We start from the raw sequence: 25,612 nt of genomic DNA, 5'->3' as shown, positions 1-25,612 counted from the left end.
ATTCTCGACGAGCCGTTCCCCGCTTGAACGACAGAGAAACCTATCTGGAAAAATTAAAGTTTGGATAAAGGTACCGGAGTCAAAGGCAGCTGAGAATTCACAATAGAGGGCGAGGCATGGAAATTATCCGAGTATAGTCTCCAAATCAAGAATCCTTTTGTAGGGAACGCCTTTCAATCCCCTATCTCCCATTTTCGAGCTGTGGTTATATATCAGGCGCCGATAGGGACGCTGTATGGCATTAATTTCTTCCATACCCCGCAATAAAAACCAGGTAACTACTAGAATATACCGCAAACCCGATTCCAAGCCGCCTATACCCCATTTCAGTGAAAACCCAGGCTGAGGTTGCAGAATGACCGTGAAGACCAAGGATGAGGTGAGGTTGACCTGCATCTAGACGCTAGTCGAAAGAGGGATTAGTCGTTTTTTGTAACGTCGTGACTGTGATATTAACCATGTAATGACACGCGCCAGCCAATCAGATGGTGCTGCTGCGCTTGCTGAACATCTCGATTCTCGACATCAAAGCGGATTTTTTGATGCCCACGGCGAGAGTACAGTACATGATTACTTGAAACAAATTCCAAGATGTCCTAGATTTTCATTTTTCTTCGACGGCCATTTAATCAGGCCACGAGCTTTTAACAAAGAAAAGCAAAGCCCTTTTAAAGATAACTATGGGTCTGAGTGACACCCTTAGGCCGTCACTACTGGCCTCGAACGGTGAAAACTGGATCACATCGCCTGAATTAGTTCGATCAAATTTGCATTTTGAGCCTGAAATATTTGTTAGTTCGGCTACGCATCTTCTGGCAAATCCAAATTTGACATCCGGACACCTCTTTCGGGCGGATATTCTGTTTGACAGCTCCGGCATATTGAAGACTCCGGCGGAAAAGGAGAGAGAGACTGCTAGCTCCGAAGATGTTTCTGTCGATGTTTACCAGGAGTTGGCTGTTGAGCCTTTGCCTGCTCCAGCTTTTGATTCTTTTTCCTTGACTAGAACAATTTTGAGGAGATTTATTCCCAGGAAACAGAAGTTGGACCCCATGCTGGATCAAACCTGTCACTTTTATTCGCAGACAGCTGTTATGCAGGATCAGGGTGTAAAAGTAGAAAGGTGCCTTTTGATATATCTGCCCCATTTCTCATCCGAGGAGCAAGTTCCTTTTTACCATCCATGTGTTCGGGGTTTGGGGTTTCTATACGAGTTCTCCAGACCGTTGTTTGGCGATTCCGACAGTTCGTCTAAGGGTACGGGGACTTTATCACTTCACTTCATTCCATTCTCCCATGGCATACCAGAAACAGTACCATACCGTCTTGAACGCACGTGTTTAGCACTATTATCAACACATGTCCGCCTCGCTCGCAGCCCATCAGCTAAATCCAATACAACCGGAAGCCAACCGAAGCCGTACAAGGATAACATCATCCCTCAACATGTGGTTCAGACAACATATGCAAGATTAAAGGATAAATATGCATCGATTCTGATTCAAAACTGGGCCGAGGTTACAGAGCCTTCGAAACATGTCTTTGAAGATATTGCCATAGCGGCTTTCTTAATCGAGCTTTGGAAGATTATGTATACCCAAAATTCTTGCAATGGGCAGGAAGAGTGTGAGAAGAGAAAATCAGCAACCTCCTCGTTTCCTGGCTTTGTGGATATCGCCTGTGGAAATGGTGTGCTGGTCTACCTCCTGCATGCTGAAGGCTACAGAGGATGGGGGTTCGATGCGCGAAGACGCAAAAGCTGGGAGAAGTACCCACCCTCAACGCAAGACCGTCTCAAGGAGAGTATCTGCATACCATCAATATTTCGAAGCGCAGCATCCGAACAAATCCCAGATACCGTCGAAACCAACGACGGCGTTTTCGAAAAGGACACATTCATAATCTCAAACCACGCCGACGAACTTACAATCTGGACCCCTCTTCTCGGTGCTCTGGCCCAGCCAACCTCCCCTTTACCATTCCTCGCCATCCCTTGCTGCTCGCACTCCATATCAGGCAGCAAATATCGATATCCACCGCCCAAAAAGCCGTCAGCGAAGTCAAATACGGAAGGTCAGCCCAACGAGAAGCACAGCCAGGACACTCAACCCTCGACTGGCGATTTAAAAGCCCTTCGTGCTACTAAACTTGCCGAAAGAGACGATCCAGGCCTCCCGTCTTCCACATACGGAGCATTGACTGCCAAAACGGTGAGCCTCGCGGAAGAGCTTGGGTACGACGTCGAGAAGACACTGATGCGCATCCCGAGTACGCGAAATATTGGAATAATTGGTGGTTTAAATACTTGGAAAGCGTCAAAAGGTAACCAGGGGAATAGCACTGGCGAGAGTTGGGACAGCGGGGAGATGGAAGAGCGGGTTCGGCAAGTGGTGGAACGTGAGGCCATGAAGGACGGTGGCTTGAAAGCTGCAGCAGGCATTTGGATCGATAGGTCGTTGGGATTACATCGAGGTCAAGGGAGAGGGAAAGTAAAAGGCGGCGAACAGCATGGATGACATCTTTTCACGCATTAACCCATGACCTGTCTAGGATCCGTAAGATATAATGAGAGTGGCCAAAAAAAAAAATCCCAAGGAAGGGGAAAAAAGGGTATTAGGCGTTTACGTGCAAGTCTAGGGGAGTTAATACATTCAAAGCCAAGTCGCAAAATAAAACACGCATATCGACAAAAGCCGCCCTCGCCTGCTGTGTCCCGAATCCCAGCCAACCCGATTGTCCAATGCTCCCTCAGACGTCAACTTCCACTTCCTCCGTTTCCCCCTGGATTAACCCCTTCTTCTTCTGCATGTCCTTCATTCGCAATATACACTGCTTGAAATCCAACTTCCTATAGTCCGCTGGCATATACTCGCCACTGTAGATACACAACACCGTCATTCCCGGCTGGTAATGCAAGCCGCTTAGCAACTTCGGCGTGATCAGGAAGTACTGGCCCCCAGAATCATCCGAATCCGCTTGTCCGCAGGCAATCTCCACCATCCGCTCGTGCACCATACGTTCGTTGCGCGGATCCATACCCTGGTTGATTTCGTCGACGACTCGGAACGGTGAGGCAGAGAGCGATTGGAGGGCCATGAGGTAAAAGATCGTGCTAACGGCGCGCTCACCGCCGGATTGCCTGTGCGAGTCCAGAACGGCGAGGGATTCGTTCTCGCGAAATTTGACCTGGATGCGGATCGCCCATTGGTCGAAATTGTTACTATCACCGAGGCGGCCGTTCTCATCGGGAATGTCCTCGGCCTTGTCGATGCCAACTTGTCCTGCACATCCGATGCGCGAAAAGAAATTAGAGAATGAGTTGCTAATTTGTTGCACCAAAGATTCGAGCTTAGGCTCCCATTTTCCTCGGACCTCAGTGATTGCATGCTCGTAATCGGCCAACTCTGACTGGGACCTCTCAAGTTTCTCTTTCAGCCTGTCAATTTGGGTCTGACGTTGCTCGAATTCCTCAATAAAGCGAGTGCCATGGCCCTCGTATGTAAGATCTAAGGTGGCTTTTGCGGAATCTATCTCGGCCTCCAGCTGTTCAGCGCTGAGTTGAGCGACGGCGGTTACAACATCGCCCATATCCCGATCACGATCTGCCATGCGTGAGAGTTTTCGCACTTCATCGGCAAATTTAGGCAACTCCGTGGCCATTGCTGATATTTGTCGTGAAACCTCGTCGATCTCACGTTTTTTCGCCTCAACCACTTCCGTCACTTCAGCATTGTGCTCCTTAAGACTCTGCCAATCGGAACAGGCTTCGATGGCCCAGATTTCGGCTTGTAGGAGGTCGTCCTGCATTTTCCGAAATCTGGAGACAAATTTCTAGACGAGTTTAGCATTGACAGGAGAAAGTTGTAATTTCATCAAGAATACTTACAGCATACTTTAAAACGACTGCGGCTTTATCAAGCGAGACGTAATCTTGCTTTTTTCGTAAAGACTCCACTTCTTTCTGAACATTTGTGATTCTCTCCGTCAACTCTTGGTATTTTTCTTTTTGTTGCTCTGCACATTGTTAGTTTAGAGAAAACGGTCAATATACCCTATTCGTAACATACCAAGTCTAGCTGGTAAAGCTTTAAAGGCCGTAAGGGCACTCTGCTTCGCCGCTTTTTCTCGCTCAAGTCGCTCCTAAAGAGAATTTAGCCAAAAGCATTGAGATGCAAATGAAACCAGGAAAACGGACTTTCTCTTCTGAGGCTGCTCTATGCTCAGCCGCCAAGCGGGCAAGAATGCCCTTCTGATCGTCCATCCTCTCTTGAATCTCATCCATTTTAGCTTTCCATTCATTGAGCTCAGTCTCGAGTTGCTGCTTGATTTGTTCGTCGACTGGCTGGTCTGTCCATAACTTTGCCGGTCGCAGATGCCGAACACGGGTTGATGTTGCAGCCGGGCCATACTCGCGCCGACGGACAACTTGATAATGTGAATTATTCGCAATCCACATAGAAATCGGGCTGTTTTCCAGGTGTCGATATTCGGCGTCTGAGATATCCCGAAGTGTTATAGGCGTGGCATGAAACCTGTTCTCACTGCAAAGCGCAGCCAACACAGGCTCGGGACCAGAGATATAATCTTTCGCCCAGCCATCAAATCTCAGTTTCTGCAGTTCTTCGTCATCCACAGGAGGGCGAAAGCCCGAGAGGGGTACCGAACATGTTTTTATCGTAATATCATGCCAGCCATGTTTCTGATATAAAAGTTCTTGTAGCTTGAGAAAATCATTTCTGGTCTGGGCTGTGAACGCACAAAAGTCGTTCTTTTGCATCAGCCCTTCCAGCGCCGAAGCGTACTTGGGATCCTTTACGGAGCACACTACCAGTGGAGGTCCATAAACCGGCTTTTCGAAGTGCACTTGGTTTTCTTCCTCTTTAAGCCATTGCCAGGCATTGAAAGAGTCATCAGACAGTTGACGCAACTTTTCCTCCTGTTGACCATCCTGGAATTCCAAACCCTCCAGTCGCCGTTTGGTTTTCAAGTACTCCACCTTCTTGGCTTGAAACTCCAGGGCAGTCGGTTGCTTCTTTCTCTGCAGTTCTGTTGCTTTATCTTCAAATTCGCGGATTCGCCGTTGTTGTTCTCGCTACACACTGTAAGTCAGAGAATGAATATAAAAGAAGATAGTATCACCAACAACAGGACATACAATCTTCAATCCATACGCAGCAACATCAAATTCAGGGGCCCCTTCCTCCATCTGTCGTTCGATTCGGTTAATCGCTTGCTTCAACTTCTTAATTTCGGAGACGTAATTCGTGCCAGCCTTCTTTTCGGCCTCTATGTTTGCCGTCAAATCCTTGAGCTTCTCGCTTACCACGGCCATCTCATTCTTATATTCCTTTGCAAACTCGTTTGCTCTTGCAAGATGATTTCGCTTTTGCTTAACGACTTTATCAAGTGTCGCGTAATACTCTTTCTTGGCATTGATTGCCTTCATCGTAGGCCCGAGCTCCTCGTTGAGAGCCTGGTGCTCCCTGTGAAGAAGCTTCTTCCGTTCTTTCAACTCTTTACACTGAGCTTTGAGCTCCTTGAACTTTGGCAGTGGCCGCATTAGTTCTAAATACTTCAGGCGCTTTTTAACCGCTGCTCTGTGCTTCATTCTTTCCACTTCTTCACGCTGGTTTTCTTGCCGCCTCTCCAGATTCTGTAGGACTTCTTGTTGCTGTCTGTTTTCAACCTGGAGTTTCTTTTGCTGCTCACGAAGTCGCTTCAGATCTTCATACCATCGTGTGACTTCCCGCGGGGCGGCGGCTCGCTGGGTGGACTGCAGAAGCTCAACGGGAGTAAGCGCTGCGAACTCGCTAACCTTATCTTGAGGAAGGAACTGGCAAAGATTGTCGATCTGGATGGACAACGATCTGGCAAGCTCCCGAACTCTTTTTCCTGGCACTTGATCACCATTAACCGTAAACGTGCTCTTGTTGCCATCTCGCTTGATAACCCTTGCTATCACGATATTTCGTTTCCCTGGCGGGGCAGCCAACTCGATTTCAATTGTTGCCTCCCGACAGCCGTGTTTGATGTATTCAGCCGCATCTTTCGCACGTCCCAGATGCTGTATCCGACCCATCTATATCAGCACAGGCGATCCAAACAGAGTAACACGTCACATAGAAGGTAAGTAACAATCAACGTCCGTCATCCATACCTGCGGCCCTTCACCCAATCCCAAGCAGATGGCACAAACAAGCGTACTTTTCCCCGTTCCATTAGGTCCAATCACCAGGTTTAGCCGCGGGCCCGGTCGAAGTTCAGCGGATGTATAGGTGACAAAATTCGACAGTTTGATCCGCACAATGGCTCCTGGCCGATATTTACCGGCGCCAGCACCGCCCGGGATACCGCGAATGCGGTCCACGATATCTGCAGCCCGCTCCGGAACGGGCGGGGTAGGGTCAGTGGACGGCTGCCCGGCGCCAGTGGTGGAGGGTTCATCGTCGCTCTCGCTCACGTCAGAATCATCGCCGGTGCTTATCGAACTTGTGTCGCTGCTTTCGGGTTGCACCGGTTCGCGTTGGGGCGTCAATCGTACGCGTTTAGCGCCGTTGGAGCTGTGCAGCAGGGTCGAGTTTCGACTAGACTCTCCATCTGAGTCTGAGTCTGAGTGAGTTGCTTGCCGTCGTCGCTGAGGAATCGACGGCATTATTCATGTTTTGCAGATACGGTGGGTCGAAACCTGGAGCGGACAATGAGGCTCTATAGTGGCCGTTGTCGTCAAACAGCACTCCGTACGGCGCAACTCATTTTCGGATGAACCCCCCGGCCTTGATCAACACGTCTTGCTGGGACGCGGCTTTGACGCGAGGCCAGGAAAGATTACGCTAGCCGTTTTCGGAAAAGTGTATATTGGTTGCTTAGTCATCTTCCTCGTCCAGTTAAACTACGTCGGCCGCTGCTAGGAGGAGGAAGTTTTCAACAAACATGGTGCTGTGGTGGAAGCATTACTACGGAGGACCGCAATGAGACTGATGGTGCCGGCTCCTGTGAATACGCCAGCTCGTGCGAGGAACAGCCGCTGCTGGCGCTGAAGCATCCTCCGGTCTTTGCATTTAGGACTCCGAACGATGATCGGTGTGTGCATCTCGGTACCATTGGAGGGACGAGATGCAGGGGAAACCGCATGCTTGGCCCTTTTTGGCATCAGATTCAGCGGCTGGCTGATGACCACCAAGTGGCGGGATGCCAAGAGAGGCCGGCGACAACACTTCATGCGGTCTCAAACCCAGGACCTCCACGTGTAAAGGGTACTCTCATTGTCGGCTGTTGACAGGATGTAAAGCCACCATTGTTTCCTGAAGGTGTTTTGAGGCTCTCACATCTCGAGTAATGTTTTAACATGACGTGTGCTACGGAGTAAGATTTGGAGAAAATGAGCTTGCCAACGTTTTCTTAGTCCTACGAAACCCCGAAACCGGTTAATCGCTCTCGTTTCTTTACATCTCGGGCTTGAGTTACTCCGATAGCCGGGTTTAGGTACCTCGCATTCGTCGTGGATCGAGAGAAGGGTGATACGGTACTCATCCAGCACCCACTTTCCAAGGCTCCAACAAAAATGAAAAGGACCTTCATTTCGCCCGCTAAAGATTTTCCCACAATACCAGGTATGAATCTGTGCAGTAGGGATAGGACGACTGCGTTTCGTCCAGCGGAAAGTAGCATTTATCGAGCTTCTGCGGTAGCGAATTTTAACTTCCTGAACCCCATCTCGCGCCTCTGTTTATCCTGCATCGTCGGCTTCAGAAGTACTTTCCGCCTACGGAGTAGATTGTTGCCTGATTCCCCGGTTTCAAACTTGCATTGGAGAGAGATACATTTAGCGACGGAAAGCGACGACTTGGAAGTTGAAATTAGCCTTTTTATTTCTTTTTTTTCTTTTTTTTCTTTTTTTTTTCTGTGCAAAAGCCTGCCTCATTCGTAGAAGCATCTCCGTTGCATTCTCATTCACAGCACCCAATCTCCTTGGGCGCCGTTTTCCGCCGCAGCAGGCGTTGTATGTACTCTGTAGATCAATGGAACCCTCCAATTCATCTCCTATGATGTCAACGTTTCCCAATCCAAGCGGGAACGGCAACACCTGCTAGTTGTCCTATCTTTTTTTTAGCCTGCGATCTGGGATCGCGATCGGCATTGAATTCTATTAATAACCCTGGCCGATCCCTTCCCTGCCTAGTACTGGACCGACCGACGGGTGTGGAGCGACAGTATGTACATAGAGTGATGGGCAGCGGAGTTTTCCCTTCCCACGTCTCCGTTCCAAATTCCATGTGTTGGCTGCAGAACAACGTGTTTCATGTTTTCGCCTCTCCTCCTTGGTCCGGAGGCTTTCCACATGTTCGCAGGAGGGGGTATGGACTGTCTTCAGGCATGCTATCAGCAGGTGTTCTTCTTGAGGTTAGTAAAGAGAACGGCGTCGCGGCGGATAACTATTCTTCAATTGCCGGTGCAGGGGGAAAAAAAGGGGGGGGGCGTGGAGAATCTTCTCGAGGTCAGAGCGTCCGTTGGTGACGAGGAGGCTTGGTGTCGCACGGAGGAGCTCCTCAGGGCCTTTTAACTTCAAAATAACAAAAGCCGACCGCAAAGAGAGCTCTTCATCTTCCGAGAAGCAGCATGCCCCTGAGCGTGCAGGCACAACCTCTTCCAAACACAGGTCGCGCAAGAGTCGCACAGCGTCCGACGGATGGGGACTTCGGTGTCCGGCGGTCGAGGCTCTTCGACTCCGTTTGTTTGACTGGAGCAAACCACGTGACGGCGACGGGAGTGGACGCTGACTAAAGTAGCGCGTGACGATCTCATCAGCCACGATTGCGTCTGTGGAGGGAAAACAGGGAAAGAGCGGGCTCCACAAATCAAATTCAGGATCAGGCACGATCGGAGTGGGCCAATCAGCGCGCGAGAAACTTTCCTATGCTGCGTTAGCTCGTGCAGGTTGATCTCCACTTCCGGTACTTAACTCAAAATTCGAATACAGACGTACATACGATCCGCATACGCTGCAAAACAGGGCAGAGAAGCGCCGCACGGGCCAAGTTGGCGACATTGTAGCCCGTATTTGAGCCCAAAGCCGTACGGTAAGGGGATGTATCTGACGTATCGATGTATCCATACCTGCAGGTTTGATTATTGATATTGCTGCGAAGGGAGCTTCCGGAGATTGTCGTTTCATCTCCAGGAACGTGTTGGGCATAGCCACTCGCCAGGCCTGGCCTTCCACGCTTGCCCACGAGCTTGAAGGTGAAGACGTTTGGTGCGTCCGGACAGCACGGCAGTGGGGGAAGAGGGAAAGACAGAGAAAGACAGAGACCGATGCTTGCTGCCACGGAGCAGGTTCTCGATGATGGCGGGCTCTGTCGAACAGGGAGCAGAGCAGCTACACTGCATATCCCCTCAGCATTTCTCTCGCTTCAAGGATATTGCTTGGCTGAATGCTGCAGTATGGAGGACTGGGGGCAAAATATTGTTTGCAGTGAGTCTGCGGTCCACGGGGTTGGGCAGTAGTTCGCACTGGAACAAGGCGTTTCCCTCAAACTGCCATCCCGGTTCTTGAGCTGCAAACAAGCATCAAAGGAGCTGCCGCTCTCTAATAATAATGCAGAGCAATGGAAAATCCCAAACATCTTCAACTCACGTGCTTTTTGTCTAGATAATTCGAGAACATCCACAGAAGGTTCTGCTTGCAATAACACCTTAGCGTGCTTTTCGGTCTCCCCCCCAGCGTAGTGTAAACAGTAGATTGTAGCCGTAGAAGGATCTGTGCTCCTCTTCTCTTCTCTTCTCTCCTCTTTTCCCTCCACAGGCGCATCACCATCACCCAGTGTAAAAATGCAGCAAATTGGCCCATCAAGCCAAGGTTATTCTGGATCCCTTCCTCGAGCACTGTCCCTGGACACTTCTCAGGAGATAAAACAGAAAAGGGACAATAAAAAAAAAGAGACACCCCCCCCACACACACACACACGCAAACCCGCACCAAGAGAGACACCGGCCTGTCGCCGATGATATATTTTTTTTTTTTTTTTTTTTTTTTTTTTTTTTTTTTTCTTCTTTTCTCGGCATGCTGGCCACGACAAACGACATCATGGTTGTGCTCCATTGGGGCCAGAAACGCAAGTCAAAAATGGTTACTAGTGGTTTTACCGGCTGCTGTATGTGTTCTTCACCAGCTCGGCGTATCATTCACCAACCAGGCACAGCTCTTGTTTCTGCGGCAAACATCCCCTGCAATTCACTCTGACAGGTGTACTGAGCTATCTTCCCCCTTGTCTCTGCCCTTCTCTTCATCCTTCATCTCCGCGCTCCCCATCGCCATAGTTCGAGCCTTTCCTACTTTCTTCATTTTCTGTCGGTGACCTCGGGATTGTCGGTTGGGACGCGCCTTTCGGATCAAATACTAAGGTACGCTAAAAAAGCAAGGGAAAAGCCAAGACGAGACCCAAAAAAAAAAAAGAAAAAAGAAAAGAAAAGAAAAGAAAAAGAAAAAAAAGACGGGGAAGAAGGACCCTCCAAGCAACAGTGATTTTCCGCTTAACTGCCCTACGGATTTGCTGACAGCCAAAAAGGTTGTTTTGCCGCACCAATCTGCTTCGCGCTGATCCCTGTTTTCCCTTTGGTTGAAAGTCGGGTGGCCCTTTTGCAACATTTTACTTTGGTTCGGGATTGCTTCCCGACCCTGAGCCACCAAAAGGGAAAAGAAAAACAAAAAGAGAATTAATAAAAGGAAAAAAGAACGAAGCAGGACAAGTCAGACAGGCACGGGCAGCAGATTTTGCTTGGGTGGGATAGTGAGTGACTTTCTCCATTTATTACGTACGTCTCATATACCTTGCCTGCCGCCCAAGAACCTAGCTTCGAACCGGCCCAATTCGAGACCCCAAGAATACCTTGTTACGACGCCTGACGGGCGCTGAGAGGTATTCCCACACCGTCATCTTGGCCTGGCCAACTCATCCCCGTCATTCCCGTCTTCTCTTCCTTTTTAACTCTATCTTCATCGACCACCGGACTTTGTCGCAGGCCGTTTCCCCTCGAAAAGTTCCCCCAGTCGCTCTCACCACCACCACCACCACCACCACCATCACCTTCTTCTCCTCCCTCTCTTCCGCCTCCTCCATCTCGTCCTCTTCCTTCCCACCGTCTGATTCCTCCCCCCGGCCATCGCCTTGCTGTGTTGGTGCGGGTCTCCTCCCTTTCTTACAGAATCGCTGGTGTTTGCGTCTTCACAGGACCAGTGATTCTGGCTCTCGTTAAGTTGCAACTTTTTATCCTTTCGGTTGGGAGATCCGAACGACCCTTGAATTCGAAACCGACCGGGCATACCTCCATCGAGCACCGGCTTCCTTTTTTTTTTTTTTTTTTTTTTTTTGGTCAATTTTTTAACAATAATTTTCTTTTTTTTTTTTTTTTTTTTTTCAAAAAAGAGTCACCCCTCCCTAATCCGCCGTCGCTCATTTTGACCGCTAAATCGCCTTATGTTGCGAGAATCTGCTAATAGTCTAATTACACGCAATTGCGGGTGAGCAGAAAAGCTCTCTTCCTCGAGCCGTCGGGGCGTTGCGGAACACGTCACCTCTTGTCGAAGGCAATATACCTCAGGAGACGACGGGACGGAGGGGAATTCCATTCGGTTGCTGCTGCCACCAGGTCGCATTGCGTGACAGCTTCCGCCGGTCTCGATCCTCCTCCTCCCCTTCTTCTTCTTCTTCTTCTTCTCCTTCTTTTTTATTTATTCTTCCCTCTCTCTTCAATCAAGCCGGGACCGCTCTTTCTCCGACTCGCCCATGGGTCCAATGTCTCCCTCGACTCCCCGGCTTCGGGTGCTTTCTGGTGCGTCTCTCTCCCTTCTCTCCCTTCAGTTCCCGCGGACGCCGTATACGGTTCAAACTACTCAGTGTATTCTGGAGCCCAATGTCCGCGAAACTAACCCCGTTCCTCGTAGTTGGCGGAAATGCGATCTCGGCTTTCTTGTCCTGGAGGCTTCAAGCCACAAACGCCTGCGATGTGACTTTGGTATGGAAACAGAACTATGAGCATGTCGCGCAATATGGCATCTCATTTAAGTACGGTCTCAAATTTCTCTTTTATTTTTTTTTCAATAGTTGTGTTGTTGTTTTTTTGTTTGCTCTTGCTCTCTTGAATGCCTTATTAAATAATCATTTCTACTCCTGCAGGTCAAAAGTTTACGGCAATGAACGGTTCAAACCACGTCATGGTATGTAACACCTTTCGTGGTAATATCTCCTGTGACTTAAAGAGCGATTGACTGATGAGCTCGTGCTTCTCTACAGTTATTCGCCATACCGACGAAGCTCCTTCGAGAGAGCAGTCCTACGACTATGTCATTCTCTGTGTCAAGGCGCTCCCAGACCTCTACGATCTCGGCGAAATCATCCACTCCGTCGTCACTCCTGAACACACCTGTATCATCGTGAACACCACAAGCACTCTTGGCATCGAATCCGAGTTGGAGCATAGATTCCCAACCAATGTCGTTCTCTCTCTGGTCTCTGGTGTCGACATCGCTCAGACTGGCCCGAGCGAATTTGACCACACTGCGTCTAGCGATGTCTGGGTGGGCCCCGCTATTAAAACTGCAACGATCCCGTCAACTATTCAAACAGATATGGCAACCGCATTGTCGATTACGTTAGGCACAGGCCAGGTTAACTGCAAGGTGTCTAAAAACATTAGACAAGAGCAATTCGAGCGCATGATCGGGTGAGAAATTCCTCATTTCTACGTATACGGGATCCGATCCACTGACCGAACTTTCGTTCTTCTTGCTAGGCCGATCGCTTTCCATCCGGCGAGTGTTTTGTTCGAAACCCCTAACTATGCACAGCTCATGAAAAAAGTTGGAGTACGACAATTGGTGTCTGGCGTGATTGATGAATTGATAGCTCTGGCTAAGGCTCTTGGCTGCAGCTTTCCTGAAGATTTCAGGGAGACCACGATTTCAAATATGGTTTCTCAGCCCGAGAGCCCAACCACCATGTATCAGGATTTCATGGCAAGACGACCGATGGAGGTGGAAACTTATCTGGGTTCTCCAGTCAAACTAAGTATCGACACCGATGTTAAGATCCCACGAATCGAGACAGTCTACGCCATGCTTCATCACCTTAACAGCGTGAACCAGACCCGTGGAAATGAGCCTACGTCGCCAGTTGTAACGCACCCCCCTAGGATGTCATCAGCAGCTCGTCCCGGTGTGAACAATGTGCGGAACGGTGGCCGAAACTACCCTTCTCCACAAAGTGTGCCCCCTCCGAGGCGGGGAGGTCCGTCCATGGGAAACCACCGTCCGCCGAATGGACTTCCGCCGCCACGCGGTGCACCTCCACAGCGCGATGCGCCAATGGAAGACCACGGATTGGAAGAATTTAGCCACGTTGTTAATTATGAAGCCGTTGCTGGTGACATCCCCCCAGGTGGCCATATGAATAGTCTCACAAACGGAGGTTCCTCGCACGCCGATCTAGCACTCAGAGAGCGTGAACTACGAATTCGACAGCGAGAGTTGCAACTGAGAGAACAGGAATTAAACATGAGACGCGGTCCGCCAAGTAGAAGAATGTCGACCACTCGCGATACACTCGACGATGGTGACGATGGGGATTACTTCGATGCACCTCCACCTATGCCCCAAATCGATCCCGATAATTTTGACATGATGAGCGTTACATCCCGCAAAAACAGAAAGGTACCAAGTAACAACGCTGGCCAGTTTCGCAAAAACCCCGAGATGGCTGCTGGGCGTCCCCCTTCCGCTTTCAGTCGCGCATTTGGTATGGGGAGGAACCGCACCAGCGCCCGAATTGTCGAAGAATTTCCTGGCATGCACGATTCATTGCTTGATAATCCGATGATAGGATATTCTTCGAACCGATATGGAAGTGTTGATCGACGAGAGATGCAAGCAGAATCGAGAGCTAATTCATTAACTGCCAGTCGGATTAACGATTTATCGCAGGGAGTAGGGCACGGGCCATATCCACCACCGAGCAGACGCACCAGCCAGTCTCCTGGTCAAGGGTTCCGGCCCAATGGCCGTGGAATGGGACGTACCTCAACAGGCATCGACGGCTTTAACGGACAGCCGAATGGAATGGGTCATCCCAATCGCCGATCACCACCGGGAATAATGAGAGCGCCGGTCCCAAGACATCCAGGGCAGCCCAATGGGGCCATGCCACAGCGAGTCGAACAACAAGTTGGGGTGAGCAATTCGAATCCTGCCAAAAGGCATACAAACGTTCGAAGTCTGACAGGAAGTGCGAGCGCTAGCGCGGGGAGTGGTGATAGTGGTGCTAGTGTCAATATCGACTCTGAAACTTCTGCTCACAGTAGCCAGAGCAGTCTGCCACCTTACCAGACGCTCCAACAGCCCGGCAACAAATAGCGCCTCAACAGACGCACCCTCGAACATCGACCCTCAGTCAACATTCGTCTCCACTACATCGAACTTTGCTACGAACGAATTATCATAGACATGTCCCCTTCTTGATGATATTTTCGATGCCTGCCTTAGTCGCAGGAATATGCGCAAATCTTCTGGATTGGCATCACTTTTTTTACAGATTTAATCTTGATTCCTTTCTCATATCACGATTCGCAAAGCGTTCGATTCATTTTGCACCCCCTTCTCCTTCCTTTTCGCTCTCGATCACTTTCACTAGCGTCTTTTTATTTGTTGCTGCACAAAGACATCGCAAAATGGTTCTTAAAGTCGCAATTTCGGTAATGATCAACGGAAAACTCGTGGGTGAAGGATTTACAAGCGAAGCCAGCTGTCTTCGTGGCAGTGCTGGTCCACCGGTGCGATTCGCTACCATATGGAAATCGCCCTTATCTTCCCCCCCTTTTTTTGCTTCTTTGTGACTGGCTCAATTGATTGCAGTTTGGTTCTTTCCCCTTGCTTGTTCTTCAAAACCAAAAAAACAAAAAAATTGTCACTGTAATTCTTTGCATCCGCTTAGCTTCTTCTTTTCTTCTTTTCTTTTTTTTTTTTTTTTCCCTCCTTGTTTCAATCTCACCTTGCATACCCGCGGCGCTCGACAGCAATTTTTTTTTTCTTTTTTTCTGGACTGCTTGGTTCACCGTGCATATCGCACGTAATGTCTTTTGCGGGTTCTCATCCCGCTTTCTCTGCAATAATTTCGAATGCAAGCCAACGGCCTTGCCTTGGGGTGCTCTCTGGGATATGAAAGGTTGCTGTCTGGCGCAAGAAATGAGGGGAAAAGGGAATTTGGTGATGGGCTAATGTTGCGTTTCCTTTTTTTTTTACTTTCGGGTGGCTGATATCATGATAGAAAATTTGGTGGGACGGATACGGACATTTTCCTTTTGTTTTCATTCATGGCCTCCCAATCTCTCCTTTGTTTTCGTTACTTCATTACTCCGTACTGTTGGTGTCAATCACAGCTGTTTCTTTTCCTTTTCTTTTCTTTTCTTTTTTTTTTTTTTACACTTCGAGAAACATGTCTTCTTAATTAACTACAGAATTCTTATTAATTGATGGATTCTACTTGCTTCGTGCATGGCAATGTCTCGGAGACTTGCTTCTCTCGTGTCAAGATTCATAGGGGGCATCCATACGTCCTCCCGTGCATATACATATGTACGCAAGAAGATTTGGATTCCAACGGCACGGGTCTTGACGGAATGGTGCGCTGTGGAACGTGGTGCGCACCCTCGAATTAGATTAATGGAGACTCTGAGATCGGGGCGCCTCCTTGAGATCCTCCGCTGTGAACCCAAACAAGCAGCTCCATGCCTCACGGATAGGACCTTTTTTTTTTTTTTTTTTTTTGGACGGATCGAGGGGATCTACATCGCCACCGCCCGCCGGGTTGACTGTCCCCTTGACCGCCAAGTAATAGTATGCAAAGGGGTCGGAGATCCGGGATTTGGGGCTGCAAGACGTCGTAAGACCTTTTTTCCTTTTCCTTTTTTTTTTTTGTTCTCCCTAGAATGGAGGCGCTACCTCAGATGGTGGGTCACGCAACGATGTCTTGGGGATTTGCGCTTGCAGATGACCCCAAATAGGGGGCGACTCTTGTTCTTGGGGACGAGTGAATATGGAGGGATGGTGTGGTACGAGTAGGTCTTCTTTGGGCCGGGCATATCAGGGAAGCAGCACACATCACGTTGGCTACTTGCTAGTCTCCTGTGGTGGAAAGGCGGAGGGCAGACTCCAGCCCAATATTCATGTTCTCTGCTGCTGTAGGTTGTTAGCTGCTCTGTACGGGGTGCTCGTGCTCGTCAACCAAAATCGGCGTTTGGCGGCGTTGTGTGGTGAATGCAAACACGACAAAGATGCTCTTGGCATCGCCGTCGGGGTAAACAAACAAACAAACAAGCCTTGGGAGAACCTATTCATACCCCGTACTCCGTACCAAAAAACAAAAAAGAGAAGGACAAACAAACTCCTCGTCGAACTGTCCGGATCGCAGCTATCCTGCACTGCTCGATTGACCGCTTAATTACTCCGTACATACCGAGTCTCTCTCCCCGTGCCCTCAGTCTAGTATCTTATTTCTTGTCCGCCATGCCACCCCACCCTTCCCGCCCCTCCTCCGCCGCTTTCGCCCACTCTAGGGCCCAAGCAGCCGCCGCATCCACAACGCCCGCATCGACATCGACCTCTGCCTCCATCATCTCCGCCTCGAGCATGTCTGCGTCTAAGGCCCGGCAATATGCGCACCTCCACGCGCAGCTCGCCCAGCTCAATGCCCACCTGGCCGATACGGACAACCTGGTGAGGATGACGAGTGCGCAGGCTGGAGATATGAGGTTCCTGGGCGGATACGTGGGCGGGCTGTTTATGGGAGCAGCGAAGGTGTTGGGGGAAGAAGGGATTGATAAGACAGGTGGGAATGCGAAGGAATGATTGGCTTGTGATGGGATTTGGACGCGGAAGGGGTTTTCTCTTGGAGGTCTTTTTTTTTTTTTTTTTTTGGTTCGCGGGTTCTGGTACTGAATGATACCCGGCTCGGAGGAACAGCGTGCAGGCCCGGCAAAAGCTGTTGTCCGGTCATAAGGGGCTTTTCGCGGAGTCGGGTATTTTCTTGTCGTGTAACCCGCTCTCGAGGTGACAGCGGCCGACAGTCGTTATCCCGCCCCCGGGACCCTAGTTCGGACCGACGTCGGACTTGGAAATATCAACCGAGACGGTATCATGCCTATGCTCTGCGGAACGGTGTGGATGGCCCGGTGTTGGGCCCGGGTCGGGCGCATGGCATGGCTGAAAGGGGATCGACATTATTCCCCGAGTGCTGAAGCGTTGAAGCAACATTGTCGGGCCGGAGTAATTGATCTGAGTTAGAAAAGTCGATAAACTGCCTGCCCTGTGAGTCCTATACAATATGCATGCTCGATACTGGCTCTCTTGCCCCATATCATGGTAATGATATGCTAATATTTCCATTCAAAGTATCACGGAAACTATGAGCTATGGCTTGGAGACAATTGTTGCTAGAACTGAAATCGCTCCTAAGTTTGGCCTCTCTGTCAGTCGTCCTCCTCCTCTCCGCATACTTTTCTCTATCTGCGTACGATCGATAAATCCATAGACACGGAGTTCTGGGGAAATAAATAAGCATGCCCCATCAGCAGTATTACTTATGAGTATATAGTGAGGGGCCTAGAGGTGCTTGAAGCTCCTATGATATAGCTGATATGTGTAGATTATTAAGAGGTCCCAATATGATCTAAAATCCTTTTTAATACATCGTAACTGAAGTTCACCGCAGCACTACATAGATCCTATGTCATGTATCTTTGAGCAGCTTAACCGCCATGAAAATCCCGATGCAAACATCACAAACATCGGTCAAACAACCACAAAGTACAAAACCCGAAGCATTCTCAAAGTTTCTGCGAACCGCAACGAAAATAGTACGTGGCAGTTCACGCACGCTGGAAGCTTGGAAATTCATGTTTTTCTAGCAATTGCATTATCAATTGAGTCGCTCCCGGCGATCATCGAAGCCATGGCCTCCGTTTCCAAACTCCGACGAGTGCTTATCACCGGCACCTTGTCGGTAGCGATAGCATCCGGAGCGCTCTACGGAGCAAGCTTGAAAATGAAGCAGGAATCTAAGCAGGTAACTATCGATCTACCTTTTTTTTCCGTTTTTTATTTAGGCTCCTACTTGGCTTTTTCCCTATATTACTTATCTATCCTTTTGCTACAAGGTGTGTTTCTAATCAAAGTTTCCCAATTTGAAAACAGGAAGCGCGGAAACGGCAGAATTTGACGCCGCAGGAGAAGATTGACGCGCTGTTGGTTGTTCGAGAGGGGTTGATGCGGAAGAAGGAGACGTTGGAGGAGCAGATTCGGGAGATTGAAGAGAGAGAAAGGAGGAAAGACAGAGCTGGGGCTGGCGGTGGTGAAAGCCGCGGCGTGGAACGTTGAGCTGGCGGTACGACGAGTGATTGCCATTATTGTGCTAATATACGCGCATCGGCAAAATTTTAGCCACGAGCGATGAATGTACGCGCGAACTGCGGGGTGGGGATAGCGGATCAAACGGTGACAAGAGAGGCAAGGAAGATTTCACCAGGCTTGTCAACTTTGACCGGTCACCAGCAATACCTGATAACTGGAAGGAGATCAATGAAAGATTGGTTCGAACCCGTCCCTCCCTTTCGCCATCAAAGTTCTCTGATGGGGAGTTCCGGAAATTCAAACGAGCGGATACACACGCATCTAAAGAGAAGCCAGTGACAACCACAGTGATTCCAATTATCGAAGGCGATATCGGCGATCCTAAATGTACCGGAGGAGGGTATGTGTTCGGCAATCTTGCCCCCTTAACTGATGGCACGCTGGCTCAAGCCAAACCGGATCACTTTTATGGTGCGCGTCCTGAACAGCTTGATCGTCAAATCCGCAAAGAACTTAGTGATCAGATTATTCCATCAATCCAGAATGACCTTCCCATGGCACCAAACTTCTTTCTGGAGGCAAAAGGCCCTGACGGATCCCTTGCGGTGGCTACACGGCAAGCTTGCTATGATGGCGCACTAGGAGCCCGAGGCATGCATTCGCTTCAGTCATACCGACAGGATAAATCAATGAATCGACCTACGACAACAATGCTTACGTTATTACGTCAACCTATCACGGTGGCACGCTCAAGCTATATACTACTCATCTTTCAGAGCCTAGCGATCCGGGCCGTCCTCCTGAATATATTATGACTCAGATCAATACTTGGGGCATGACTGGGAACCCTGAGACCTTTCGACAGGGAGCATCTGGGTACCAAAATGCTTGAGATTAGGTGAAGGAAATGAGGGACAACTTTATTGCAATGGCGAATGAACACCTCTCTGATGCTCAATTTGAACACCAAACAGCTTCAATTGTTGCTGTTGTTTCACAGGTCTCTGATGCATCGACTGTGTCCAACAAAACTGAGTATCAGGATGCGCAGTGGAGTTTCACGGCTCCTATTGAAGGCAGGGAGGAAGAGTTTCAAACCCCGGGCAGAGATCCCAAAAAGCAGAAGGTCAGTTCCATTGTCTCTGGCGATTCAGTTAGCAATAATCCCACTGGATGCCCGAACTAAATAGAATTCAGAATACATGTCTTTTCAACACTTTCTGTAAAGCTATTTCGATTGCATCTTCGCAAAGGCGCTAGTGTGGTTTGTTTTAGCATCAGGCCATTTTGCCTACTTATTGAATGCTAGAAGCTACAATATTCGACCTTTAGTTGATCTTGGGCTGGAGTGGAAAAACAATTGTTCCACCTATGCCTTGTTGTCAGGGACTCGGGCCCTCACCGCCCGCTTTGTCTGTTCTGGCTTTCCGCCGTCATAACTCCTGTCTGCTATGATCGTTATTTCCGGTATCAGAATTATTTTTCCCGGGAGACTGCCCAATTGGTAGGTTCCCGGGGACTAGTAGTCTTGCAAAGAGAGGATTTGCAGAAGAAGCTAAGATCTGCCCAAAAGAGTGGATGAAAATTGGTAGCGTGCTGGTTGAGCTAGCTGGGTCACCACTTGCGCTGAAGATTTTTCACCACCAGCCAACAGAGAAGAGCAGCAGAATTCATACAGCCTCAAACAGAAGGATAGCTAGATCTTTACTGTCTGGGATCTCCGCAGCTATCGACGTACGACCGCCTATTACAGAGTTCCTTGTCTCCGGCGAAACTATATCTTTGCACCGCCGTACCTCAGATAATGGCGAATCACAGACTTCACATCCTCGTGTTCTACTTCATCCACATCAACCGTCTTCCCTCTGTGAAGAGTCGACATGATGTTCGTCCTCGTACCAGCCCTCGAAGGGTGTCCTCCTTGTGTAGAGCTCCCACAGACTCAGGCCAAGGCCATAGAGATCATCCTCAATGGTTGGAGGAGGATCTGTCCCATCAGGCCAGTTCCGCGTTCGACGTGGAGATATGTAATTCGTTGTCGTTAATCCGCCCCAGCTGCTTGGCTCTTCACCTACCCTCATCGCGTCGCTGAAATCACACAGGCGGAGCCAACCATCCGTGCAAAGAAGAAAGTTAGCCGGTTTAATATCACCGTGAATAATTCCCTTGCGGTGCAATTTGTGTAAGACTGAGATAATCTGGCCCATCAAACCCTTGCGTTGAGGGTCTTCCACAGATTTTGGGTCAAAAGGAGTCTCAAGATCCATGATAATGCCGCTCATCCTTATCTCTCCCTCCTTATCCCTCCAGAGAGATCTACCATGGACCTTAACAGCACAGTCCCCTGCTGCCATCATGAGGTCGAACTCACGTTGGCTAGCAGGGGCCTTGTATGCCTTTCGCCCCTGCTTGAATTTATAAATTTGTGAATTCATCGAAAATGAGAGAGCCCTTGGGTCAATCGCAGCGACAACATCTGCCCATGCCATGTCTGGAGGATCTGGAATCCAATGTTTGGACTGCATGTTTTTTTTAGAATTAGTAAGAGATCAGTCCCCATTCAGTCAGAAACATACTGGAGATGCGTTATTGAAGATGTGTTGTTGCTCATTCATCATGCATTGGCATTACAATCTCTTTGATTGAAGTTCCAGTTTCCAGGTTTCAAGTACCTGAGAGGGAGTGCTCTTCTGGGCGTATTTAGGAAGTAGGAGTGTGGGAGGTGTCTTACTGTTACGACGGCAAATCTACTCGCTGAGAAAGCAAATAGAGTCCATTTAACTAGGATACAAAGCTGAAGAAGAAAAGGAAAAGAGGAAAGTGAGAAAAACAAGAACATCAAGATATCTCCCTGCGCGTCGTGCCATATCGGAATTTTGTAGGGCTGAAAAACCATGGAACCCTGATGAACCCACTGTAAACAGTGCCTCAAAGCATGAACGCGTTATTTTTGTCTATGTTGACATCATTCTAGCTGCCTTGCTCACTACTCCCGTAGTAGGTTCCAACAAACATGCCTGCACTTCATGGGAGCTCTCGAGGGTCCCACAAAGAGAGCATTTTAACAATGCCTTTTCCAGGCTCCCCAGGGCAAAATATTTCAGGCCACGATTCTCAATCTCCCGGGGGCAAACCGCCTATTTCGCACCAAAGCCACGACTTTCACAGCTCCCCCCCCAGGGCGAAGGCTTCTACTGAGGCAGTCCACGCATTTCTAGTTGAAAGCCATGCTTTTCCCGATTCCGCAGGGCAGAAGATACTACTGAGGCAAGCCACTTGTTTCCAGGTCAAGGCTCTTCCTCTCAGGACAAGCATACCCTCAGGGCGTTTCAGTCCCCTAAGGCATTTTTGGCCCCAGGATCCTGAATCGACTGAGGCGGGCCACAGTTTCGGCAACAAAGGAATATTCCCTGAGGCAACTATTCGCCCTAAGGACCCCACATTGTTCACCTCAACAACATCAGTTTTCAGTTGTCTCCCCAAGGCAACTTGCCGCCCTACGGAGAGCCACCTTTCTTCACACACAGCCATATATTTCAATTCCCCCCAGGGCAGCTTGCCGCCCTATGGAGAGTAACCTTTCTTCACATACAGCCATATATTTCAATTCCCCCCAAGGCAACTTCACTTGAAGCCATTTCAACATTCGGCAGGCCGCATTAGTTCTCTTGAAGCCATAAACTGAATATTCCCCTGAGGCAACTTTTCACCTTGCCGCAACCACCACTGACCACATCCTGTTGAAATCCGTAATCTTGATTTGTCTAGTGGATTGTGCTCTTCTTACATTTGCTCTCTCTGCTAGTCCCTCTCCACCTTCCAAAGCTCTTCTTCAATGGCTTTCAGCAATATTTATGGTGACTACGAAGTGCGCATGCCAATGACTGGCTTAGCAGAAGTTTATCTAGGTAAGTGACCATCTCCCCTCGGTGGTTCAGAAGTTAATAGAGCCAGGCCGGAGCATGACTACAGAGAGAGCGGCTTTTTTGAAAATTGGGAGCACACCAGCATGTGTAACAAGCCTTTCAGCCGAAGCACGAATCCTTTGCGACCTTGCAGGCGTGCCGGGAGTCCCCCAGCTGCTTTGGTCGGAGACGGTGCCTGCACATACTGTTATTGTCACCGACGTTTACAGGCCTACGCTTGGGGCAATCTACAAGCAGGCTGGTCGCCGGCTTGGGCTGGATTTGATCCTGTCCCTGGGGGAGCAGTTGCTCTCGCGACTAGAGTGGATCCACTCCCGGTCAATCTCGCACGGAAATCTCACCCCGGAAGCGCTAGCTGGGGGGGCGGGGGGAAGCTGGCAGAGCCATCAACTTTTCATCACTGACTTTCAGTGTGCCAAAAGAATCGATGAGCCGTCAGCCATCTGGCCGGCACAGCAGGCGGACCTTAAGGCGCTGGGAGCGATTCTTATCTACCTCCTCGGTTCTTGTGACTCGTGGGACGAATTCCAAAAAGAGGGGATCCCAGAGGGTGCTGAGATTCCGGCACTAATCACCACGTTCTGTGAATGTCATTTGCAGGTGGAGAAAATTGGAAAGGAGATATGTCTCCCTGCTGATGACGCTCCGGGTCTGAGGCTGCTGCGCTCGCTCTCGGAGGTCATGGAGTTGTACATGAGTATCCTGCTTCAAAAGCGGATGACACGACAGCATCTCCTGCCAAAACCCTACGACCTTCCAAGTCGTCTGTGGAGGGATTTACGGTGGTACTTGGCTGCTGTGGCAGATATGACGGTGGATTTTCAGAAAGTGGTTATCGAAATGATTTATGGTTTCATGGCAGCTCTGTCTGATGTTGTCCCCTGCTACAGACTACACTGGTTGGGCAACCTGATTACTTTGGCTGATGAAAGAGGAAGGGTGGACACTGACAACACGAAGGAGGAGGCTTTGAAAAGGGCAAAATGGGGGTGGCGGGAGCATTACAATACACTAGAGGTGGAGCTGATGCCCATGAGCTCACCTCAGATTCTTTCCTAATACCTGTCGTGACCATTTCTCCCGTTTCTTCCTTCCTGAACCCTCGCTGGACGGGGACTCAAGTTGTATTTGAACCACGTCATGTTAGAATATCAGGTTGAAATTTGATTCTTTTGATAAGCAATCAAGGAGACGTCTTAAGAGGTCAAATGCAACAATGATTAGGATCAAGAAGTAGCTGGAGGATCAATGGTTGATTGAAACACTGGATATCAAAAATCACTACAATCAATAGTAATTTTCTCTCAGAACAGGAACATTCTCGCGTAGAAGCTACAGTGAATGCCAATGAGTACTGTTATATTGTAGAGCAATTCCCCCAATACACAACATGTGCACATTCCTAACCCGAGTCCACTCCTGCGGGCATTATGTGAAGACCCTCTTGACGCCCTGCGAAGACGCGAAGAAATCGACAGAGGTATGTGACGGTGGTTCAGAAAGATTCAAAGACTACAGGAGGCCTTTGTTATCTTCCTGGGTGTGATAGGAAACCAGGGATCCGGCGCGAGGGCCCAAGTGAGTCTCACCCTTCACACGGCTCGACTGATACGTATGTGCTAATTTAAAACAGATGATCGTACCGATGGCGGCTTTGATCCTGATGATATTGATTGGACTGAGTTCTAAATAAAGCTATTTAGAGCTGAGTTGGGAAATTATATCGTGAAGAGAACTGCGCGAGGAAGGATTCGCCATGGCACCTACTGCAACACGCCGGAGTAGCTTCTCTTCCTCACTGTTGCATGAATTTTTGGCCATTGCCGACAACATTTGCCCAAATGCCCAAATATCATTCTGTATCCGTGCTTTCAGACTCTCAGACAGTGGGTCTGTTACATCATGCATCTCAGGCGCCAGCCATTCTCGCGTTGTGCCTCCAATTCCACTGATATCGATCAACACAGCATTGCCGTCTGCGCTGATGACAACATTTGACGGTTTTAGATCCATATGTGTTACTGCACTCTGATGAAGGCAAGCAAGTCCATGGGCAATCTGTAGTGCCCATTTTACCCATGGCTTGGGTGATGTGCCTTGCAGTGCATCGAACAATGTTCCCTTGGGATGGTACTCAAGAAGGATGCCCCGTAGAACAGTTTGGTTGCTGGAATCTGTTCCAGGTGTTGTCTGGTATGGGTTTTTGGAGATCACAGCAGCAATGATCTGCACAATTCCTCCTTCACCACGAAACAATTGCAAGTTCTGCAGCTCCTGATCCAAAACTTGACTGTCTCTTGGTATGTATAGTCGGCTGTCAACTTCCTTATACACGTACAATAACTCCAGTTTGTCGCCCTCGAGGTGGACCTTGTGCACCCCAGGACTCAGCTCGCATGTCCTGCGGATCTCTAACAGATCTATGGTAGGTATACCAATAGCGCTACGGTATAGCGGGAAGCGCACGTGAAAGGGATCTTCTCGGATACAGAACCACAACCGAGTGAAAACAGGGGTATATTCGCTGTCAGAACGTAGTGATCTTTTCAATGGAAGAGGGCGGCGGTGAGTGACGGCGATATTATACTCATGAGAAGGGAGAGTAGCATCATTCTCGCGACGAATAAACACCTGTGTCACTGTGTCGTCCAAGAGCCGCAGACGGCCAAAATCAAGGCATCGACAAAGATCCTCAAGGTCCTGTCGGCGTTTTTCCACCCTAGCACGGGTCACCCCGTCCGAGTATAATGAGCCTTCAAAGGAAACTGATATATGCCACTGTGAATGAGCCCTGCTTGCAACGGCATGTAGCGAACGATTTCGAGGCTCCTGGCCACGGCTCCATTTCTTTTCACTGTAGCGTGCGATATCAATGCGAAATGTTTCGTCATTGTCGACGGTGGTCTCTTCTGACTTCGACTTGGATTGGTAGCGAGTCGCGGTTGACGCTCCAGTTTCACGTCTTCTCAGCCAGAGGAAAGAGAAAAAGAGCGACATGCTTGCGCAAAGTGTGAAGTACACACTCATCTGCCGGCTCAAGAGCCTGGGTACTGTTGCTGAAGCATTGGGACGGTGAGTTGAGAAGATGGTGACCAGGCTTTTGATGCTGTAGCTGTGGTTGAAGCTTTGTTGCCGACGAGATTGGGAGCCTTGAATCAGAGTTTCGGATGAATACGGCCCGGCCAGCAGTGGCTACCTAACAAGAATAGCATTTGAGAATTCATCTGTATTTTTATATATATTTCATTTCTTGCTTTTCAATGTTTACTGCTTTTTGATGTTATGGAGAATG

The 25,612-nt window shown here is 49.2% G+C and overlaps 10 protein-coding genes across 10 annotated transcripts; 5 read left to right on the top strand and 5 right to left on the bottom strand.

Moving 5' to 3' along the window:
* Nucleotides 1-569: 569 nt before the first annotated feature.
* Nucleotides 570-2,516, top strand: CIMG_10070 (tRNA (uracil-O(2)-)-methyltransferase; the record flags this gene model as incomplete). Its single annotated transcript, XM_001239047.2, has 1 exon — nt 570-2,516. Exon 1 carries the CDS (start codon nt 681-683, stop codon nt 2,514-2,516), a length of 1,836 nt encoding a protein of 611 aa, XP_001239048.2. The 5' UTR covers nt 570-680.
* On the bottom strand, nt 1,887-6,769 carry CIMG_10069 (DNA repair ATPase SMC5). The gene is made up of 6 exons (XM_001239046.2): nt 6,158-6,769; nt 5,156-6,064; nt 4,196-5,092; nt 4,068-4,140; nt 3,887-4,014; nt 1,887-3,831 (listed from the first exon to the last, which is right to left on the bottom strand). The coding sequence occupies exons 1-6, from the start codon at nt 6,650-6,652 to the stop codon at nt 2,749-2,751; spliced, it is 3,585 nt and encodes a 1,194-aa protein (XP_001239047.1). The 5' UTR covers nt 6,653-6,769; the 3' UTR covers nt 1,887-2,748.
* Nucleotides 6,770-7,900: 1,131 nt separating this feature from the next.
* Nucleotides 7,901-9,521, bottom strand: CIMG_10068 (uncharacterized protein). The gene is made up of 2 exons (XM_001239045.2): nt 8,984-9,521; nt 7,901-8,911 (listed from the first exon to the last, which is right to left on the bottom strand). The coding sequence occupies exons 1-2, from the start codon at nt 9,191-9,193 to the stop codon at nt 8,402-8,404; spliced, it is 720 nt and encodes a 239-aa protein (XP_001239046.2). The 5' UTR covers nt 9,194-9,521; the 3' UTR covers nt 7,901-8,401.
* A 1,369-nt stretch (nt 9,522-10,890) lies between these two features.
* On the bottom strand, nt 10,891-11,454 carry CIMG_13538 (uncharacterized protein; the record flags this gene model as incomplete). Its single annotated transcript, XM_004444602.1, has 2 exons — nt 10,891-11,195; nt 11,430-11,454. 2 exons carry the CDS (start codon nt 11,452-11,454, stop codon nt 10,891-10,893), a joined length of 330 nt encoding a protein of 109 aa, XP_004444659.1.
* A 329-nt stretch (nt 11,455-11,783) lies between these two features.
* Nucleotides 11,784-14,404, top strand: CIMG_10067 (2-dehydropantoate 2-reductase; the record flags this gene model as incomplete). Its single annotated transcript, XM_001239044.1, has 5 exons — nt 11,784-11,829; nt 11,942-12,062; nt 12,174-12,214; nt 12,291-12,720; nt 12,790-14,404. 5 exons carry the CDS (start codon nt 11,784-11,786, stop codon nt 14,402-14,404), a joined length of 2,253 nt encoding a protein of 750 aa, XP_001239045.1.
* A 1,997-nt stretch (nt 14,405-16,401) lies between these two features.
* On the top strand, nt 16,402-17,615 carry CIMG_12504 (uncharacterized protein). The gene is made up of 2 exons (XM_012358385.1): nt 16,402-17,353; nt 17,438-17,615. The coding sequence occupies exon 1, from the start codon at nt 16,553-16,555 to the stop codon at nt 16,892-16,894; it is 342 nt and encodes a 113-aa protein (XP_012213808.1). The 5' UTR covers nt 16,402-16,552; the 3' UTR covers nt 16,895-17,353; nt 17,438-17,615.
* A 156-nt stretch (nt 17,616-17,771) lies between these two features.
* On the top strand, nt 17,772-19,580 carry CIMG_10065 (uncharacterized protein; the record flags this gene model as incomplete). Its single annotated transcript, XM_001239042.2, has 4 exons — nt 17,772-18,110; nt 18,239-18,416; nt 18,485-19,134; nt 19,293-19,580. The coding sequence occupies 4 exons, from the start codon at nt 17,772-17,774 to the stop codon at nt 19,578-19,580; spliced, it is 1,455 nt and encodes a 484-aa protein (XP_001239043.2).
* A 375-nt stretch (nt 19,581-19,955) lies between these two features.
* On the bottom strand, nt 19,956-21,176 carry CIMG_10064 (serine/threonine protein kinase). The gene is made up of 2 exons (XM_001239041.2): nt 20,971-21,176; nt 19,956-20,913 (listed from the first exon to the last, which is right to left on the bottom strand). Exons 1-2 carry the CDS (start codon nt 21,010-21,012, stop codon nt 20,245-20,247), a joined length of 711 nt encoding a protein of 236 aa, XP_001239042.1. The 5' UTR covers nt 21,013-21,176; the 3' UTR covers nt 19,956-20,244.
* An 845-nt stretch (nt 21,177-22,021) lies between these two features.
* CIMG_10063 (casein kinase) lies at nt 22,022-23,379 on the top strand (the record flags this gene model as incomplete). Its single annotated transcript, XM_001239040.2, has 2 exons — nt 22,022-22,302; nt 22,349-23,379. Exons 1-2 carry the CDS (start codon nt 22,230-22,232, stop codon nt 23,377-23,379), a joined length of 1,104 nt encoding a protein of 367 aa, XP_001239041.2. The 5' UTR covers nt 22,022-22,229.
* A 589-nt stretch (nt 23,380-23,968) lies between these two features.
* Nucleotides 23,969-25,317, bottom strand: CIMG_10062 (serine/threonine protein kinase; the record flags this gene model as incomplete). Its single annotated transcript, XM_001239039.2, has 1 exon — nt 23,969-25,317. One exon carries the CDS (start codon nt 25,315-25,317, stop codon nt 24,016-24,018), a length of 1,302 nt encoding a protein of 433 aa, XP_001239040.2. The 3' UTR covers nt 23,969-24,015.
* Nucleotides 25,318-25,612: the final 295 nt, after the last annotated feature.

The sequence above is a fragment of the Coccidioides immitis genome, assembly GCF_000149335.2.
Source record: "Coccidioides immitis RS genomic scaffold supercont3.5, whole genome shotgun sequence".
NCBI classification, from domain to species: Eukaryota; Fungi; Ascomycota; class Eurotiomycetes; order Onygenales; family Onygenaceae; genus Coccidioides; species Coccidioides immitis.
This window is presented reverse-complemented; position numbering and strand designations above follow the sequence as displayed.